Consider the following 20,235-nt stretch of genomic DNA (forward strand, 5'->3'; position numbering starts at 1 on the left):
TCTCACAATATTGTACACACATATCCCTACTTTGAAATTATGGTAGTTATTAGGCCCACTACTAGATCTTATTATTTTTAGCATTAATAAAGATGCACATGTGTTAGGATATTACAGATTCAATTTTTAAATGATTTGATAATTGTTTCAATAAAATTAGTTTTTTTGTACTCCAGTGTATTTTATGCATTTAAAAACATTATACTGAGAATTGTCCATAGGTTTCATTATTAAAGAGTTCATCACACACACACACACAAACATTAAGAACTCCTTCTGTACAGGACTGTCTGTGCTCCTATCTAAAGCTAGTCCCTCTACTTGTGTACTAGATCCTGCTTTCTCCCACCCTCTGTGCAAGGTGTCCTCCTTTTGCTCCTCAAGATCTGCATTCTACATTCTCCTCCTTGCTCTGGCCCTGGAGCTGATCTCTGTGGACAGCATCAACCAAGTTTCCTTGTATTTTGACTTCTGCTTGGACTCAGACAAGGGGAGGGACTATCAAGGCATAGAAAGGTGGCAGGACGGAGAAGTTGGGGAATTCATCCAAAAACCCTCCCACAGCCTTGATTTGGTAGAAGCTCTGTTTCAACTTCTGTTTATAATCCTTTCCTAGGACTGAAGATCTTTCTCTGGACTCAGATAATGGTCCCTGATTTTCCTCCTCAAGGGGACCTCCATCTGTAGTGAACACCTAGTGAGGAACCATCCCTTTGGAGCGTCCCATAAGTCAACCCATATCTTTGTAATAGTATCTTCAGTCTGTCACTTTTGAGTGCGCCATCTACTCCCTGAGTACTACATAGACTCAAGGAAATCACCCCAGCATCTTTCCCATCTCTAAGTTTGTTCCCATCAAGAAAGCCTTTCAACCCAGTTCACCTGACAGCTACCACTTCCTTGATAGCCAAACTCACCAACTCCAGTCCTCTCCTCTAGATCAGTCCTCAATAAACTCCACCTGGTCTTTTGCCTCCTCCTATTGAAATCACTCATCAAAGTCACCAACAATCTTCATGTTGCTAAATCCAGGGGTCATTCTCAATACTCATTTGTAGATCTACTGGCAGTATTTAACACAGTTGATCATTTTCTCAACTTGATATACTTTTCACTTTGCTTCCACTACACCAAAGGATTTTCCTCCTAATTCACCGTTTGCTTCTTCTCAGTCTTCTCTGTTGATCTTCCTCTTCCAGGGTTTAGTTCTTAGCCTTAAAAAAAAAACTATACTTATTCCATTAGTAACTTAGTAAGCAATACTCCATTTCTAACATGTAGTTTACTCGTTTATCATATTTGTTAATTATTGAATCTCTCACCCCCACCAGAACATAAGCTCCCCAAGCCTAAGGTGTTTTGTTCATTTGGGTCTTGGGTGTTCCTCAAGTGTCCAGACACTTGGAATAAATTTTGTTAAATTGAATTGGATAGTGACTGTTATCTCTCATATACAGAGTAACAACTATGACTTTTTCCTTCTAAAAAAGCAAAGCCATAAAGCAACAAGAACAAAATATCAATGAATGAATATCTAAACTTTGAAGAAAAGAGTGAAGTTATAAAATGGAGTCACTATGGTCAAGATGCTAAATTATTAAAATAAAGTAGGCTGAGGCATGAGGATACAATTCTATTCTTGCCTTAACTATGCTGGGAACTTAAATCTCTGAACTTTCCGATCATGTGTCAGTATCTGAATGCCTGGATATACATCAAACCCTTTGATGACCATCTGAATGATCTCAAGAAGAAATTGCTTCATTGTCCAGACTACTGGACATCTGAAAATTACCATTGTCAATGCAAGAAACAGCTAGGCCTTTAGAAAATTTTTACAAGCTTTTTGAGCCAAATTGACAATTACTTGGAAGCAAAACTCAATGAATTGAGAAAATGCTCTGGAGAATGGAAGTTTTGAAGCTTATTTATTTGTTTATTTTTAAGATTTTATTTCTTTTATTTTTAGAGAGAGGAAGGGAGGGAGAAAGAGAGGGAGAGAAATGTCAATGTGTTAGAAAAACATCAGTCTATTGCCTCTCATACATACCCAACCAGGGATCGAACCTGCTCCTTAGGGAATGATGCCCAACCAACTGAGCCACACCAGCCAGGGCTGCAGCTTATTTTATACATTAGAATCAAAGGAGGAAACGTAAGCAGGGTTACATGAAATCCATTGGTGGTAGATTAAGGCTCAGGAGAAAGCAAAATGGAGAAATCCCTGAGGTTAGATAAAGAGTAAAATCAAGAGATACATACTTCTTTTACATTGGTGGGTTTAAGATAGTAAACAGCATTTACAGCACATAGAGATGGTATGTAGAGAGCAAGATAATAATGATGGGTTCTGTAGTCTCCTGCTGTAGTGCAGTGGGTGTACCCTGAGGAGTCTGGAAAAATGGGATTACTCTGACACTCCCAGGGTATGTTATCTTAAATGCAAAAAGACAATGGACAGGCTCACTTGAAGTAAAGATCGACCTTTGTCAAGGAAGCTACATGCCTAGTCACATGATATGACTACCCATCATGAATCTTTTTTTTAGTTAAAAATATGTTTATTGACTTTAAAGAGAGAGAAAGGGAAAGACAGGAATGTTGATTGGTTGCCTCCTATATGTGCCCCAACCAAAGAGTGAACCCACAACCTACGTTTGTGCCCTGACTGGGAATTAAACCCTCAACCTTTTGTTATATGGGATAAGGCTCCAACCAACTGAGCCACACAGGCAAGGGACAAGACTTCTTTTCATTTAAGAATTTTTATGTTCAAACCATCTTCTGTGGTTGCTTTTGGATTTTGAGTTTGTAGGGCCTGTCATACAGACTTTCCCTGAGCTTGTCATGTTTAGTATTTGGCCCCTTTTTCGTTCATACTATCTTGGACAAATCCTGACAGTAAGAATAGCAGGACTGATTCTTCTCAAGAATGTATTTTTTTTTTTTTTTTTTTTTACTATAAGAACCAACCCTCAGCTTTTCTTTCTCCTTCAGAACACATACAGGTTTTGCTTAGCTGTGTTTCCAGTTTGCAAAATCTGATTCTTGAATTAGTCTTTGTCATTTGTTTTCTTTTTTTTCTAAGATTTTATTTATTTATTTTTAGAGAGGGAAGGGAGGGAGAGAGAGAGAGAGAGAGAACATCAATGTGCGGTTGCTGGGGGCGTGGCCTGCAACCCAGGCATGTGCCCTGACTGGGAATCGAACCTATGATGCTTTGGTTCGCAGCCCACACTCAATCCACTGAGCTACACCAGCCAGGGCTGTCATTTGTTTTCTAGCAAAACCTCTTGACTCTTTTGGCATTCATTCAACAATTTGTAATGGGAATATTTATTGTAAATATAAAGACAAAGGACCAGAGCAATAAGTATGACAGCAGATAAAATTAATCTTAGTACATTAAAAACCTCATAGGATAATCAAACTTGAAACAAAATTAAGTTGCAACTTGTATGACAGACGTGAAATTATATAAGCTAATATATAATTATTTCTTATAAGTCAGTAAGAGCAAAGATGACACTGGCTAAAAAAATGGGTGAAAGACATAGAATAATAATTCACAAAAGAGTCCCATCAAGAAGGAGGCAAGAGTAGACACACTTTGCTTCCTTGCACAACAACAAAAAGGAATTATAACTAAATCTCAAAACAAGTAACACCCTGAACTCTCAGAAAATTGAACCGTATGGAAGTCCAATAACCAAGGAGTTAAAGAAACATTCATACAGACAGGTTGGAGGGGTGGAGGTATGCAGCCAGGACGGAGAGAACATGTGGCAATAAGATGACTGGCAGAGTGGGCGGTCCCACATTTGTGTGTGGATAAATCGGGAGGAACAACTGGAGAGTGACAACCGCACAACCCAGGGTTCCAGTGCGGGGAAATAAAGCATCAAAACCTCTGGCTGTTAAAGCCTAAGGGGGTTGCAGCTGCACAAGAAACTCCCAAACTCACAGGATAGGTTGTTTGAGAGACCCACAGGGTCCTAGATATACACACACCCACCCACCTGGGAATCAGCATCAGAAGGGCCCAATTTGCTTGCAGATAATGGGGGAAGTGACTAAAAGTGTGGCAAGAGATGAGCAAGCAGCATTGTTCCCTCTTGGACTCCTCTCAACATACAGCACCAAAATTCATCGATGTGGGTTGGCCCACCCTGGCAAATACCTAAGGCTATGCCTCTTGCAATGTACGAGGTGTGTCCAGACAAAAAGTATGGCTCTAATGAAAGAACAGATCACAGATCCAAAAATAGAACTCAGCAATGAAAAGATGCACAGTTCAAAACACTGGTAATTAAGATGCTCACAGAAATGGCTGAGTATGGTTGCAAATGGAGGAAGAAGTTAAGGCTATGAGGGGTGAAATAAATAAAAATACACAGGGAACCAACAGTGAAGGGAAGGAAGCCAGGGCTCAGATCAATGATTTGGAGAAGAAGGAAGAAATAAACTTTCAGCCAGGATAGAATGAAGGGACAAGAATGCAAAAAAATGAGGAGAGGCTTAGGAACCTCCAGGACAACCTTAAATGTTCCAACATCAGAATCATAGTTGTGCCAGAAGGAGAAGAGGAAGAACAAGAAATTGAAAACTTATCTGAAAAAATGATGAAGGAGAACTTCCCCAATCTAGCAATGGAAATAGACTTCCAGGAAGTCCAGGAAGCTCAGGGAGTCCCAAAGAAGTTGGATCCAAGGAGGAACACAAAGCACATCATAATTACATTACCCAAGATTAAAGGTAAGGAGAGAATCTTAAAAGCAGCAAGAGGAAAGGAGACAGTTACCTACAAAGGACTTCCCATAAGACTGTCAGCTGATTTCTCAAAAGAAAACTTGCAGGCAAGAAGGGGTTGGAAAGAAGTATTCCAAGTCAGGAAAGGCAAGGATCTGCATCCAAGATTACTCTACCCAGCAGAGCTTTCATTTAGAATGGAAGGGCAGATAAAGTGCTTCTTAGATAAGGTCAAGTTAAAGGAGTTCATCATCACCAAGTCCTTATTATATGAAATGTCAAAGGACTATCTAAGAAAAAGAAGAAGATTAAAACTATGAAGAGTAAAATGATGGCAAACTACAAACTATCAACAACTGAACATAAAAAACAAAAACAAAAACAAACTGTGCAAACAACTAGAACAAGAACAGAATCATATAAATGGGGAAAACATGGAGGGTTGTCAGTGAGGAGGGGGAGTGGAGAGAATGGGGGAAAAGGTACGGGAAATAAGAAGCATAATTGGTAGGTACAAAATAGATGGGGAGAAGTTAATTATATTATGGGAAATGGAGAAGCCAAAGAACTGATATGTAAGACCCATGGGCATAAACTAAGGGCAGATAGAATGCTGTTGGGAGGGGAATATAGGGTGGAGGGGGATAAAGGGGAGAAAAAAGTGTGGCAACTGTAATAACATAATCAACAAAGTATATTTAAAAAAAAGAAAAAAGCTATCAACTGATTTCTCAAAAGAAACTACATAGGCAAGAAGTGCTCAAAGTCATGAAAAGCAAGAAACTACATTCAAGATTACTCTATCCAGAAAAGCTATCATTTAGATTGGAAGGACAGATAAAGTGCTTCCCAGACAAAGTAAAGCTAAAGGAGTTCATCATCACCAGGCCATTATTATATGAAATGTAAAGGGACTTATTTAAGAACAAGAAGATCAAAACTATGAACATTAAAAAGGCAACAGATTCACAGCTATCAATAACTCAATCTAAAACAAACAAAGAAACCCAACAACCTGAGCAGGAAGAGAGTCGTAGGTGTGGAGATCATTTAGAGGGTTATCAGTGGAGATGGGGAAGTGGGAGAATGGGGGAAAAGGTACAAGGAATAATAAACGTAATTGGTAGGTACAAAATAGACAGGGGGATGTTAAGAACAGTACAGGAAATGGAGAAGCCAAAGAACTTATATGCATGACCCATGGACATGAACTAAGGGGGGATTGCTGGAGGGAAGTACTGGGTGGAAGGAGGCAAAGGGGGATAAAGTAGGACAACTGTAATAACATAATGAATACAATATACTAAACAAGTAAAAAGGAATAATAAGTCATAAAAGAAATGAAACTGGACAAATAATATATAAATCAACCATTAACCACACTGCAAATTCAAACCACAATGTTATGTTATTTTTGCTTATCAAAAAAGAAAATTCTATTTTATTTTATCTGTGACTCAGTAAGGCTACTTCTAGCACCCTACCCCAAATAATTAGAGAGCTGTACAAATGCATATGTTCAAGGATGTTTATTGAAGTACTGTTTATGAAAAACGACTTAAAAAACCCATAACAGAGAGAGGTTAAAATAAAGTAAGGAACAATCATACCATGGAATATTTTACAGCTGTTCAAAAGCATGATTTTGCACAATACCCAGTCATATGGGGAAATACTTAAGCTACGTATTTCAAGGTTAAAAAAGATGTAAAATATGGAGCACAATTCCAAAATTTCAGATACAAATGCATATATACAGATACCACAAATCAAAAAATGACTAAAAAAATATGTACATGTTAATACCTGTTATTTTCATGTAGTGGGATTATGAGAGATTTTATTCCTTTAACGTTTTCTGTATTTTTTTACAACACATCATCTGCACACTGTTGCACTTTCCAATTTTCTCAAAATTATAGGTATTACATTTACATTTCAAAAAGTAATAAATAAATGCTAATAACAATAATAAAAATATAAAAGTGAGATCCAAGGGGTTCCAAAAAATACAAACATAAATACTAAATATCCTTTTTTTGATTTATAAATGGCTAAATCTTCCAGCTAAAAAGTTTTTATTTCCAGTAGCAATAGTGCTTGTATTTTTTCCTTGACTGGATTTTGATGGAGGATCCACTGCGACATATTTGATTTGGAAACCTCCTGCAGTCACAGAAGCATCACTTAGAAACTTTAAGGTCATGACATTTCCTGGGGAGGAAGAGGATGCAAAAGAACAAAGATGTTAGTCTCCTTCAATTTAGCTGACAAAAATGTCCTTTCAGTGCTTCCTTTTGACTCTCCCTCCCTCTCTTTTTAAAAATAGGATTCTCATCCCCCATCTATCTCCTACAGCTTATAAGATGTCTTCTTTTAACTTTCAGTTAACAAAATACGTCCTTAAGACAAGAATACCAGATGAACAAAAGGTTTTAGAAGTTTGTTTTTCCTTGGGAGATTGTAAAAGAGTAATGAATTAATAAGTTTTAAGCATTATTCATTCAAGAATTGAACAAGCAGTTCCATCTTTTCTGATAATGATGAATAAATGAAAATTGTGTGCAAGGCTAGGGTGTGTGAGTAATGTAGCTAGTAGTATCTGAGCTTGAGGACTGTTGCTTTTAATTGCATGAGCATTGTGATAATTTTATGGTTTGAAGGAAAAATATAGCTTGTAAAATGCCAAATACTAATACTGGTGATGAAAATAAAAAGAAAAATGACACCTAAGAAAATAAATGTTCTTAGCCAGAAAATAGCAGTTTGGGTTAATAGGAGTGGTATTGCTTAATGACATTAAGCTACAAGGACATTTCTTGAGGTTACATTTCATGCAACAAAGGCATACAAAATAATTTGCTGGAGGAAAACAATTGGGAAAGCATTGCCTACCATAGGTAGCCTTTTGAGATGCACAATGTATAATAAGCATATTAAAAGATCTCTGCTGTTTTCCAATAAAGAAACCTGTTTAACATTATTGAACTCAATGTTACCCAAATTTATTTGACCTTAGAGCCCTTTTGTCATGTAGCACCTTTTAAAAAACTTTTTACAGTACTATGCTCTTTATGACTCTCTCTGGGAAATGCTATACTAAGATTTAAAAATGCAATAAATAAGTTGTAAAATTTTTTCAGTGGCAGAAGGTATTTTTTTCAGTCCTCACTTGAGGACATGTTTATTGATTTTAGAGAGAGGGGAAGGGAAAGAGAAAGAGACACATCCATGTGAGAAACATCGATGGGTTGCCTCCCATATTTGCCCCGGCTGGGGATGGGCCTAGATAAGTGCCCTGGCAGGAGGTCAAACTGCAAACTTCTGGCAAATGGGACGATGCTCCAACCAACTGAGCCACCCAGCCAGGGCAACAGAAGGTATTTTTAACTACTTTGTAAATTACTTCAATTCTTTATCAGTGAAAAATGTTGGCCTTTTATTACATTTTATGGAAATTATAACCCACAGCAGAATTCATGGATTTGCTGATTCAAGACTATCTCAGACTGCATTTTCTGCAAATAGCAAGAATCTACACATTTTCAGTGTAAGAAGTTGCCATAAATCTTTCTTTAACTATAAATAAATACTCTGAATTTCACAAGCCAGCAAACTACATCTGTCCACAGTTCTCTCAACTTGAAAAATTAAATAGTAATGACTACTGGGTCTTTCACTTTCAATGACACTGAGAAAAGAAATAGTTATTTGTTCCTTAATTTAGAGCCATTACCTGTACTAATGATGTCTTCTGGCAGCTCATTCCCACAGAATCTGAAAAGGAATTTTTTAAAAAACAGAGGTCACATGAATCAATATTATATAGCTATTGCAAGTAGCTCTTATCAATACCTAAAGTGCTTTATTTAGCCTAAGTAATGGCTCATTTTACTAATATTTTATTGTTTTTTTAAATTTGAATTTGTAAGGGAGAAGAGAGTAAAACATTATTTGAAGTAATCTTCTCAAGAAAATAATGAGATTCTTAAGAAAGGATGTGACATTTCTGCTCTCTGTACCTACAAAACTATTTGTGTAGCAGACAATTTGAATCTTTTTGGAAAATTAAAAATTTGTTTTTGATTAACCTCATAAAGTTTTCTTCACAGTAGAAAGACAATGAGTGTATAGTTGGTGATATTATATTTTAAAATTCGAGAGTATATAGAATTAAACATAGAAAAATTACATTGGAACTTAGAGATATAAGAGAGTTTTATTTTAATAAAAATCATGCCTTGAAAGGGACTCCCTTGCACACTATATAAGAGCTAAGGGCTCTGTCAGTTCCCAAAAGTGTAATTTATTTTGGAGGGGTGGAAAGTCTGTTACAATGGTAAATTACACAATATATATTTATAACCTGTTGAAATTTTTAAAAAATGTTAATTTTTTAAAAATCTAGGGCTGTAATTGATTTGTGAAACTAGGTTTAGAATAAAAACATCATCCTAAATCCAAGGAAGGAGGTACATTCTTTCAAAAAATATTTTGTCCTTAATTCCTTCAACCCACTTCACGTCTTTTTGAAACTACTTTAAAAACTATTTGTATTTTTTATATAGCAGTAGTCTCAGCCAAGGAACAAAACAAAAAACACTTCTCTCCAAAAAGTTGTTCATTTATTCAAGAAATGCCTTTGTTTGTCTTTGTATTTAATTACACATTTCAAAGTCAGCATAAAAACTCTTGAGTCTGTCATTTTTAATTGTCCCCAATATCATATTCTTTGATTAAATAACAACTATCATGGATAATGGAGAATTGATAACTGATAGTGTATGGACATTATTAAATAGTGACCTGAATATAGAAAGCACCTAATTGCTCACTCTTTAAATTGCAATATTTTGTGAGACTCTCAACATTTAAACTATGTTAAATTTGGGAGGGCAAAAACACAAAAATGTTGTGTCCCAGCACACATGTTGAAAACCATGGGAGAAATGTTGAGGAAAAGAGCAGTTGCTTTTTATGGCAAAGAAAGCTATTTTTAAGAAGCTTCCTATTGTAGGTTTAGCTAAATTGTGTGAAAGAAGAGACTATAATTTGCTTATTTACTTTATACACATAAATCTTAGCACATGCTTCGTACACAGAAGAAAGGCACTAATTACTGAGTTTATCATTATTTTTAGAGGTTGACAGAAATTAGAACACTTAAAACTTCAACGAATTTCCCATCTCACATCTTTCTTTTTCCTGTTTTTAGTTAATCCTGAGGTCTTTCTAAATAGACTATAAAACTAACTGTTACAGCTTAACAATAATCAAAAGGTGGCTATCACTATTTTAAAAATAAATAGCAGCTGACAGTGATTTAACATACTACGAAAAATCTTTGTTTAAACAGTGTTGTAGGAGTGTAGAAACACTGGAAAATCAATATTGTAGGGACAGTTGGGGGAAATTAAAGAAACATTAAACACAATATCGAACGTTCCTTTAGCTTCATGTATGGGGAAACAGCACATACCTTCCCACAAAGCCATGGATATCATCGTAACTGTCATATATTTCAAAATAGTCAGCCAGGCAAGCTGGGTCATCTTCAAGGTCAAAGTCCAAGAAACTCAGGTGAATACGCTGACCATACTGGAGTCTAATGTGCCAGTAGCAGATCTGGTTATCGTCATACTCATTTGGGAAGCCTGGAGATTTAAAAATTCTCTTTGGATCTGTAAAGATACCACCGCATTCTTTTGCTGAAATGAAAAAAAAAAAAAAGAGAAAGCATTAGAAAAAAATTATTTCTACTTTAAAATGATATTCACATCTTACTGTTTACTTATTACTCTTTATGAAATAGTAAAGAAATAACTTAAATACATTACTTATACTATATAGTGTATTCTTGCAGCTAAAGAATAAAGGAATTTTTCATCAATAATTGCTCAATTCTCTAAAATAAGCAGACATTTGTGAATTTTTAAGAAATAAAGCAGCAATAAAAAATACTTAATTTAATTGTGCTCCTGGTTACATTTTTTGCTTCTTCTTATCATTTAAGCATAAAATGCACATCTTATGAGTACACGTCCGTATGCTTTGACAAATACATATATTCATGCTACCAACAGCCCAGTCAAGACAGCAGGGATTTTTTGTCCTGTGGTGTCATCCCTGTGTCTTCACGGACTTGAATATTTAGAATAAAGAGTCTCTAGCCCTGGCTGGCATAGCTCAATGGATTGGGCTCAGGCTGCGAACCAAAGTGTCGCAGGTTTGATTCCCAGTCAGGGTACATGCCTGGGTTGCAGGCCATGACCCCCAGCAACTGCACATTGATGTTTCTCTCTCTCTCTCTCCCCTCTCCCGTCCCTCTCTGAAAATAAATAAATAAAATTAAAAATATATATATATATAAGAGTCTAATAAATTCTGTTTGGAAAATCACTGTAGAATTTCAGGATTACAAGAGACTTTGAAGGTCACTCTAATCCAGTTACAAGGAATAATTTATAATCCTTTTATACTCTTTTAATGGGTTTTCACCTAAAACCTAACACCTAGTCTTATTTAAGAATTTGGTCAACATATTTATGTTTGTTTTTTTAAGTCATTTTTTTAAAATTAAAAAAATATTTATAGATATTATATGAGAGAGAGAAAGATGTCAATTTGTTGTTCTACTTATTTATGCATTCATCAGCTGATTCCTGTATGTGCCCTGACCGAGGATGGAACCCACAACCCTGGCATAACAGATCCATGCTCTAACCAACTGAACTACACAGCTAGGGCTCATTTTTTTTTAAATTTTATAGATTTATATTGTGTCACATAACCTGTTATAAGGACAACCTTGGCCAGAACCAATGACTTGTAGTATGACCTAGAGGGGAAGCTCTGGATGGTCCCTGATTAATTTTAATTCCATATCAAGTAAGTGTGTAGTGTCTTGAAAAAGAAAAGAAAACCTGGAAACTCAAAAATAATCTGGGTAGTGCTGACTCTGGTAAGCAGTTGATATTTTTAATTTTATCAATTTCAGGCTTCTGACAAGAATATTCTTCTTTAAAGTAACTATTTAAAAAATTTTTATTAGCATCTTCACTGCCATAGATGTTAAGGAAACTTATCTCCAAAGTAGAAGAGGGTCCTAGAAAGGTTGGGGAGTGACAAAGATCGGAGGTCCAGTCCGAGTGCTTTGTGACCACCCCACATCTCAGTTTCTTCACTGGGAAAATAAGCATAATTATGCCTCTCCTATCACTGCCCACAAGATTATTCTGAGGATAAAACAGGGAGGATAACCTAAGGATGTTATACAAAATGTAAGCTATTCTTATTACATTATTAAAATTTATATAATACATAGTTTATATGTGTACTTAAGTCTATACAGTGCCAGCTTGTGGAGTGACTCGCTCTGTCCCATAAAATCTTTTCTTTATTGTATACATTGTTTGGTTAGGATAAAAATTCAAATATTGAACTATTTTGGTTGTCTATTTAGCTATATCTATTCAGCTGGATATTTTATACTACATATAGTTATTGCTTCATATTTTTATTTTGAAAATAATAGATTCACAAAGTTGACTAGATCCTTGAGGACCTAGCCTAAGTTTGGATAAGTTACTCAAGCTATTTATTTATTTATTTACTGATAAGATTTTATGTATGTATGTATGTATGTACGTTAGAGGGGGGGAAGAGAGGAAGAAAGAGAGGGAGAGAAATATCAATGTGCCAGAGGAAAAAAAAATCAATTGGTTGACTCTCGCACACCTCCACCCGGGAACCTTGGCCTGCAACCCAGGCACATGCTCTGACTGGGAATGGAACTGATGACCTTTCTGTTCTCAGGCCAGTGCTCAACCCACTGTGCCACACCAGCCAGGGCTATTTATTTATATTTTAATCCCCACTTGGGGATAAGTTTTTTATTGATTTTAGAGAAAGAGGAAAGACTCAGAGAAGGAGAGAGACAAAGAGAGAAACATTGATTTGAGAGAGAAACATCAATTGGTTGCCTCCCATATACGCCCCAACCAGGATCGATCCTGCAACTTTTTGGTGTACAGGGCCACACTCCAACCAACTGAGCACTCAGCCAGGGCAATTACTTAAGCTCTTAAACCGTTTTCCTGATTTCTAAAATGGTATAGCTCTTGCCAGTGTGGCTCAGTTGGTTGGAGCATTATCTTGTACACCAAAAGATTGAAGGTCCAACTTCCAGTCAGGGCATATACTGTATTTTGCTGTCTAAAATACACATATTTTTGCCCAAATTTTTGAGGGAAAAATAAGGATGTGCATTATGCATGGGTAGTACTAATTCTGTATCTATATAAATGTTTTTAATTCTTTTATTTAGGTTTATAATGTAATGTAGAAATTGAAGAAGATGGCACTTCTGACATTGCCAGTGATGGAGAGTTCTTGGCTTTCTATGATGTGTAAATACCATAAATTTATTACTGGCAAATAAAATTTCTTGTACTTGTACCATTATATGTTCAAAAATGAATGTTAAAATTTCTTTATAATACACAAAATTAGTATCTATATACAAATAAGTAAATAATTTAATTTAAAAATTAAAACAAGATTTTTTCCTGCAAGTTTGAGCGCATTATACACGGCACATTATACACAGCAAAATACAGGCACCTAGTTTACAGGTCTGATACCTGATGGGGATGGGGATGGGAGGCAACCTATTGGTATTTCTCTCTCTCTCAAATCAATAAACATTTTGAAAATTTTTAAATGGGTATAAAAATACTTCCTTGCAGTGTGGTAAATACTGATTGACAGTAGATAAGGAACGTAAATCAGTGTCTGACACAGCATAATCGCTCAATGTGTGGTAATTGTTAGTGATTATCATCACTAAATTGATTTATCTCTGGAAAAATTTTTAACAACCTCTTAGTAATGTAACTTTTTGCAAAGTATAAAAATCATTATTTTTAACAAACCATGTGGGTTGTAGCAATAAGCATCCCATTTTTCACTCTTATTGAGACGGACTCCGTAATCAATAATACCAGTTTTTCCAAATCCACAATTGGGCCCTGGCTTCACAATGGGGTATCCAACTCTGCCCTTGGCCATCCAACCAGCAGCACAGACATGAAATCCTGCAAGAGAATGAATAGGTTTTATACTTAACTGGTAATCTCAGCTGAGAGAAGCTTATCTTTACAATGATGGCCCCTTCCAGCAGTAACAGTTTCAGGCAAAAGGGTGAAAATTGTTTTCTTTTAAATAAATAACAAAATTGGAACACCTATAAAATATAACATTACATCTTAAAAAATAAGATGCAATGAACTAGAAATCATAATACCATGAATATGTAAACAGTGCACTTTCAGAGCTGGCTTCTTTTCACCAACGACCTATCTAGGACAATGAGATAATTTCTGAAATTACTATCAATCATGGAAAAAAGTTTTGGATGATAGTTTAATTAATTTCTATTTCAGGACCAATTAAGATATCACTAATATTTTAAAAAATTTGAAGGGGGATAAAAGCATTCATAGATTTCAAACAAGGTCTCAGCCCTATTTTTCTTGCTCAGCTCTGGAGGCTGTTCAAATGTTTGCCAGTGCCATCCAAGAACTATTTTACTTGAAGACCAGGGCAGCTAGTAATGGCTCTGGCTTTTGTATCCATCATTCCAGTTACTGTGTCACTCAGTCCTGTGGGAACAAAATGAGCAGTTATCTGGGGAGACTTGGGGGCATTTTAGAGAACACCTGTATTTTTGCCTTGGGTAATGTATAATAATAGCATAACCTTTGCCACTTATTTTCCTATCAGCAAAGGTGTTTCTTCAATGGAGAAGAGTTCCAAATGTGAGTGGCCTTTTGTAAGCTTCTGAAAGCCCAAGAGAGATGGTAGCAGGCCATTTTTTAAAGTAAAGAAACAAAAAGCACTAGTTGATAATTGGGTTTTCACCAGGTCTCCTGACATCATTTTCCCAGTTCTTTTCTCCTGCCATCTCATAACTTGCTTATCTTCCTTTTCCTCATAACTTTTAACCCTGAAATACAAATGCATTCTCCCACATAATGTTAAAAAAAAGAAAACATTGAAAAAATTAGAAAAAAAACACTAAATTCAATGTTTTTTCCTGCCAAGTAAATTTCCTTGTAAGATTCGATGTAGGAACATCATCTAACTGCTGAGGAAACCTGTACTCAGAAGTCAATAAGAGATGGAACAGTATTAAAAATGAATAGTAATGGATTTACATTTATGAGGAATTTAAATGATACTGGGTTAATGTCTTCATGTTTTCTTATGATTTTCACTTATTATCTCATAATGGGCTGTATCCCCAAATAAGTTGCTAGTACTGGGAACTTTCCACTAGCACCTCTAGGCAGAGAAGATGGGAAAAGCCGGAGGGCAGAGGCGGCATAGGGGCTTAGAGAACAGTTAGGGTAGAATAGAGAAGACTTACTGAGAGGTTACAGGAAAGGTGGAGCATTTTTCCCCCAAGGGCGGCAGAGAAAGAAAGTCATTGTCAAATCATTTACCAATTTTTCTGGCTGCCTCTAGCTGCTTGTAAGTGGCGAGACGGCCACCTTCATATTCGCACACCTCCTTTGCTTCTGTGTAGGTGAGCTTGTACTTGCCAGACCGAGCTTCTCTGTGGTACACGCCTGCTGCTTGTTCTGTGAATTCACAAAATGTTATAAATGCACTGCTATAATTCTTGTGGAACAAGGGAAATTTTGTGACCTCAGCTGGAAGATTACATCAGCTATTGTTCCTGCCAAAGTGCTCCCTAGTTCAGCTGCCTTGGGTAACTACATTTTTCATTATTAGAAAGCTTTGGGGAAAAATTATAGATGAGGGGGAATTTTCGGGAAATCTGGTGGCATAGACAGAAAGTCAAGGCTAAATTATGTTTCTGAACTGACGGCATGAAAGAGTTTAGCACATTGGATTTCTACACTACCAAAGGTGAAAAAGTTTTTACTTTTTTTGGCTTTAACTCACATAAAACTTGGAAAGGTAACTAATAGGAGAAAAAAGGAGGTGAAGGCAAAGGAAACCACGAAAATTGATCCATTGTGTAGGCTCACAATGATGGAGAAAAATAAGCCAAAATATCCATTTGAGGGAAATGACTAATGCAATGTAAGTGAGAATTTGGTAAACAAAAAACTGAGAGAAAGTTTGAAGGAATCTAAAGCAAACAGATATTGCATTAAAGAAAATAAAACTGCCTTGGATGGGTAAGCTCAGTTGGTTGGAGCATCGATCCCAATGCCAAGGTTTCGGATTCAATCCCCAGTCAGGACACGTAGAAGAATAAACGAATGAATGCTTCAATAAGTAGAACAACAAATGGCTGTTTTTCTCTCTCTCTTCTTTCCTCACTCTCTCAAATCAATAAACAAGTTAAAAAAAAAAACTAGACTCAAACACAGCAGAGAAAAACCTGGACACACCTAACTACTGGTTCCTAAGTTCTTTATCTGTTTTGTTTTCTTTTAGTTTACATTTGTTCCCAACGTATTTTTGGTGGTGTTAAATCATACATGAGTTGTCTCCCAGTAGATCACTATTTAAATTGATTGTTTTGAGTTGGAAGCACATTTTGCCATGGAAACAATGTGGAAAGATTCCCAGGACAGTAATCATAAAACAGCTCTAACAGTTCCATGTAGACTGTCATAGTAATTCAGTCCCTGTGCCCTGACCTGTGCATTCAGCTACCATTAAGACCATTTTCAATGAGAACACATATATATTGGCAGGCAGTGACATGAAGCCAGCTCTGTTAGAAATACTGTTCCTTGCTCTCCTCCCCAGGCTGAAGTTGAAATTGCCACAGTTGAACAGGCAATGCTGTTTGGCATTTTTCCTGTTTCTCTGGACGAGATCTTCTTATACATTATATAGTAAAGGCCCATTATTGAAGACCTTAATCAATCTGATACTACTAGGTGAGAGACACAAGGTCATTTCCTCCTCTTTATGGTAAAGCCTCAGTTAACTGCACTTTCACTAGTTTCCAATCTGGTTGTTTTGAGCATATACTGTGAGGTACTTTGCTAGGTGCCATGGATCAAGTCCTGTGCCCAAGCAACTTGGACACTAGTGGGCAATGCAAGCACAGATGGTGCCTGTTTACGATGGTTCAACTTACAATACCAGAGTTAAAAATCTTAGGGGTCCTCTATTTCAGCCTTCTCATCTTACTAGGGTGTACCAGAAACCAAGGGTTTAAAGTGCCTTGTTCTTGATAGTTGCTATCTGATTCTTGCCTTCTAATCCAACTCCCTTTCCTTCTTAAATAGTTTCTAATACTATATTGACCTAACCAACTGTAAATAATTTTTGCTAGGTTGACTGGTCAATAATTTGTCCCAGATTAAAGCAATGTGCAATTACCCCAAGCCTCAAATTTGCAGCACACAATTAACAAACATTCGGGTTTGCTCTCTCTACCTCTAGGACTGAACTTCTATTATTCAGATTTATATTTTTGTAAAATACAAACTCGCTTTTTAAGAAAACCAACAATAGCTCCAAATTACTTGATCATCAGAAAGTTTTACAGCATTTCAAAGTTCATCCATGTGTGTTTCATTCTTACTAGCTTCATGACAATCTTTCTCATGTCTAAAAAATATGTGCATATTTCCAAGGTCTGATTGTGTGCAGTGACAATAAACAGAGACTTGTTCATTCCTCTAGTAAATCCCAGATTCCATCTTGGCCAAATGCATCTCACTGTTCAGCACGAAACTAGCTCACTGGCTCAAGCTGCAAAAAGAGGGGGAAAGGCTGTGCATTGCAAATCAAGCTTTTTAATGAAATCCGCATGACTGCAGTTATTATTACCAGGGAAAAACAGGCTGGAATATTCTATAACTGTGTGCTGCTTAGCAAGTATAAAACCAGGATGTAAGTTAATATTGCTTTTGCTTTATTTTCTTATTTTATACAAGAATCCCTCAATTTTCTTGTTGGGAATTCAAAATATTTTCACTATCAAACACAATAATGGACATAAAGCATTATTAATTTGTATCATGGAAATGAAAGTATTGTTTAGAATATTATAAAGGGTATTTTGGGTTTTGCATATTTGGCTTTTTTGATCTATTGTTTATATTCACAGTTAGGCCCATGTCATTCCTCACTTACATTTAACAAAACCAACAACAAAAGCAACTTTTCTTGTCTAACAAAAGGGGTAAAAAAGTACATAGATAGTTCAAAAAAAGAAATCAAAGTGGTAGGAAAGCATTCAGAAATACAAGCTTTAATTTTTTTTTTCTGTATTATAACCTTGCTTCATCAAACTAGTCAAAATTGTTTGGAAAAAGCAAGCTATGTACTATAGGTCAGAATACCTGGAGAAATGATTATAAAGTTATTGTATATTCCATTTTACCTGTTATGGTTCTGGTACTATTACCTGCTATAAAATCTGACTGCAAGTGCATTGAAATAAAAGCAAAATAATAAGTTGGTGGGTTTTTTTGTTAAAGAAACATGCTCCATTATACCACATCTGCTATGAAAATTTTAAAATATACTTTTGTATGGAATATAAATATTAATATCTATTTTTTACTGAAAAATTTACTTTATAAAAGCCATTTTTAAACTTTAGAAGGCAGGAACACTATTTAAAAGTGGTATAGGCATTCTTAAAGCTATCTTTCCTAAGCATTTTCTTTGAAAACATCAGGCTTGAACAGAACAGAAAAAACTACAGCTTTGATTCACTTCTCCGTCAATTCAAAGAAGTGACATTCTCAACAAGAAGCTTAGTGAGTGCAGTTTCTTACCAAGCCATATGGAGTTGTGAAAAATACCGTTCTTGTATCCCCATCCGTGAGCCTCTTCCCACAGCAAGACAAAGAAGTAAATGAAGAAGATCATATCTTGGTCGTAGAGAAGTAATAGCCTATTAGGGGCTCCTCAGGATGAGTTCTCAGAGCAGAGGCTGCAATGCGGCTGAAACATCTGGTTTCCACATCTTTTAAATGGTTTTTTCAACTGTGAGGTCAGCAACTACTCTCCAATGGCATTTCCCGCTGCAGAGTTTCACAATTAACTCAGTGTCTGAAGCAAATCCTCTGACTCATTTGCATTGGCAACTACAACTGAGGATATAGTGATCATCTACATTCTAAAATTCACTTACATGAGGTGTTCATTAATTCTGTCCATCACAGACACTTTTCTATTAGGAAGTTTGTGTAACTTGATGCAGAGTCAGCAGTGATTTAAAACAAAAAGTGTGTGTAATTTGGCAAATCCTAAACCATCTCCAGGGATATAGAATTTCTTTACCCTCTATCTGCTCTTCTCCTGGGGTAGGGTCTGTTGCACCCTTGGTTTATTGTGGTTAGCAGATAGATACATCAGCTCCCAGAAACGTAGTACAGTTTCAGAGCCTTAAGCCATTCCAGCAGCATTCTAACACAAATTTCCCCAAGGCACAAATCCTTGAAATCTGGGGGGGAAATGTGGGTGGGTAGATAGTCATACTTAATAAAAATATAGTCCTACCTTCCGCAACACTCTAACTTTGAAGATGATCAAAGGAGCAGGTAGTAATTGTCATAGTAAAGTCACCACACCTTAAAATATCCCAAACTTTGTTCTCCTTATGTGAAGGGTCCTTTGGTAACCCCAGTGTTCTGATGCTAGTGGTATTTCCTGTTGGCTGACAGCCAGTTTTGGGCTGTACTTTGCTATGTACAAAGTACGTAGCAAAGAAAAAGTTCTTTGCTACATGGTGTCTCTACTCTTGCAGTTGAACTGCTTCCCATTTGCTTCCATTATGTTTATTTCTCTCATATTGAACACTTTCATAGTTCTTTTGGTGATTGGAATTCTTTGAAACAAACAAATTTCTGTATATGCTGTGGTTTGAAGTTAGCCCTGAATCCCTTACACCTCAGTTCATTGAATATTGAAGGCTTGTCTTGGTCTCATCTCTCCTCAGAAAAGCAGTTGTGGGATATAGGATAAGGGTGCAGAATTTATTGGATGCTTCCTGAGGTATGCACAAGGTTATGGGGGTTCAAAATCTCTGTTTTGGGTCCACAGCAAATGAGAGGTGAGAGAATTGTGTCCCAGTTTACTGATAGGGTTAGAAAGTTTAAGCGTGGTCAGCAAGGAAGGATGAATGAATAATTGGAAGGAATCTGTGATATTGTTTTGGAAAGTAGAATTACATGAGTATTTTAAGTTTGTGGCTTAGGAAGTAAGTATAACTTTCCTTGCACAGGGATACAGCAAAACCCTCACAGCCTTCCCTATTCTTTGCCTGGTTACAGCCACTGGCCTTGCCTTTTCTGCATCTCTTCAAAGTACCCAATGTCCCTGGTTCTCATTTATCAAAAATTACTCTCAGGGAAGGGTTAGAAATTAATCTTTACTTAGGTCAGATAACTAACAACAAATACACATCCTTTATTCATTTGCATTTTAATGAAGCTCCAAGTACAGCAGGGTGTAAATGTTCATCTCGTTTTAACATGA

The 20,235-nt window shown here is 36.3% G+C and overlaps 1 protein-coding gene across 1 annotated transcript; it reads right to left on the minus strand.

Moving 5' to 3' along the window:
* Positions 1-6,263: 6,263 nt before the first annotated feature.
* On the minus strand, positions 6,264-18,749 carry TNFAIP6 (TNF alpha induced protein 6). The gene is made up of 6 exons (XM_028510722.2): positions 18,531-18,749; positions 15,255-15,392; positions 13,683-13,844; positions 10,229-10,457; positions 8,486-8,526; positions 6,264-6,963 (listed from the first exon to the last, which is right to left on the minus strand). Exons 1-6 carry the CDS (start codon positions 18,622-18,624, stop codon positions 6,794-6,796), a joined length of 834 nt encoding a protein of 277 aa, XP_028366523.1. The 5' UTR covers positions 18,625-18,749; the 3' UTR covers positions 6,264-6,793.
* Positions 18,750-20,235: the final 1,486 nt, after the last annotated feature.

Source organism: Phyllostomus discolor, chromosome 4, assembly GCF_004126475.2.
Source record: "Phyllostomus discolor isolate MPI-MPIP mPhyDis1 chromosome 4, mPhyDis1.pri.v3, whole genome shotgun sequence".
Taxonomy (NCBI): domain Eukaryota; kingdom Metazoa; phylum Chordata; class Mammalia; order Chiroptera; family Phyllostomidae; genus Phyllostomus; species Phyllostomus discolor.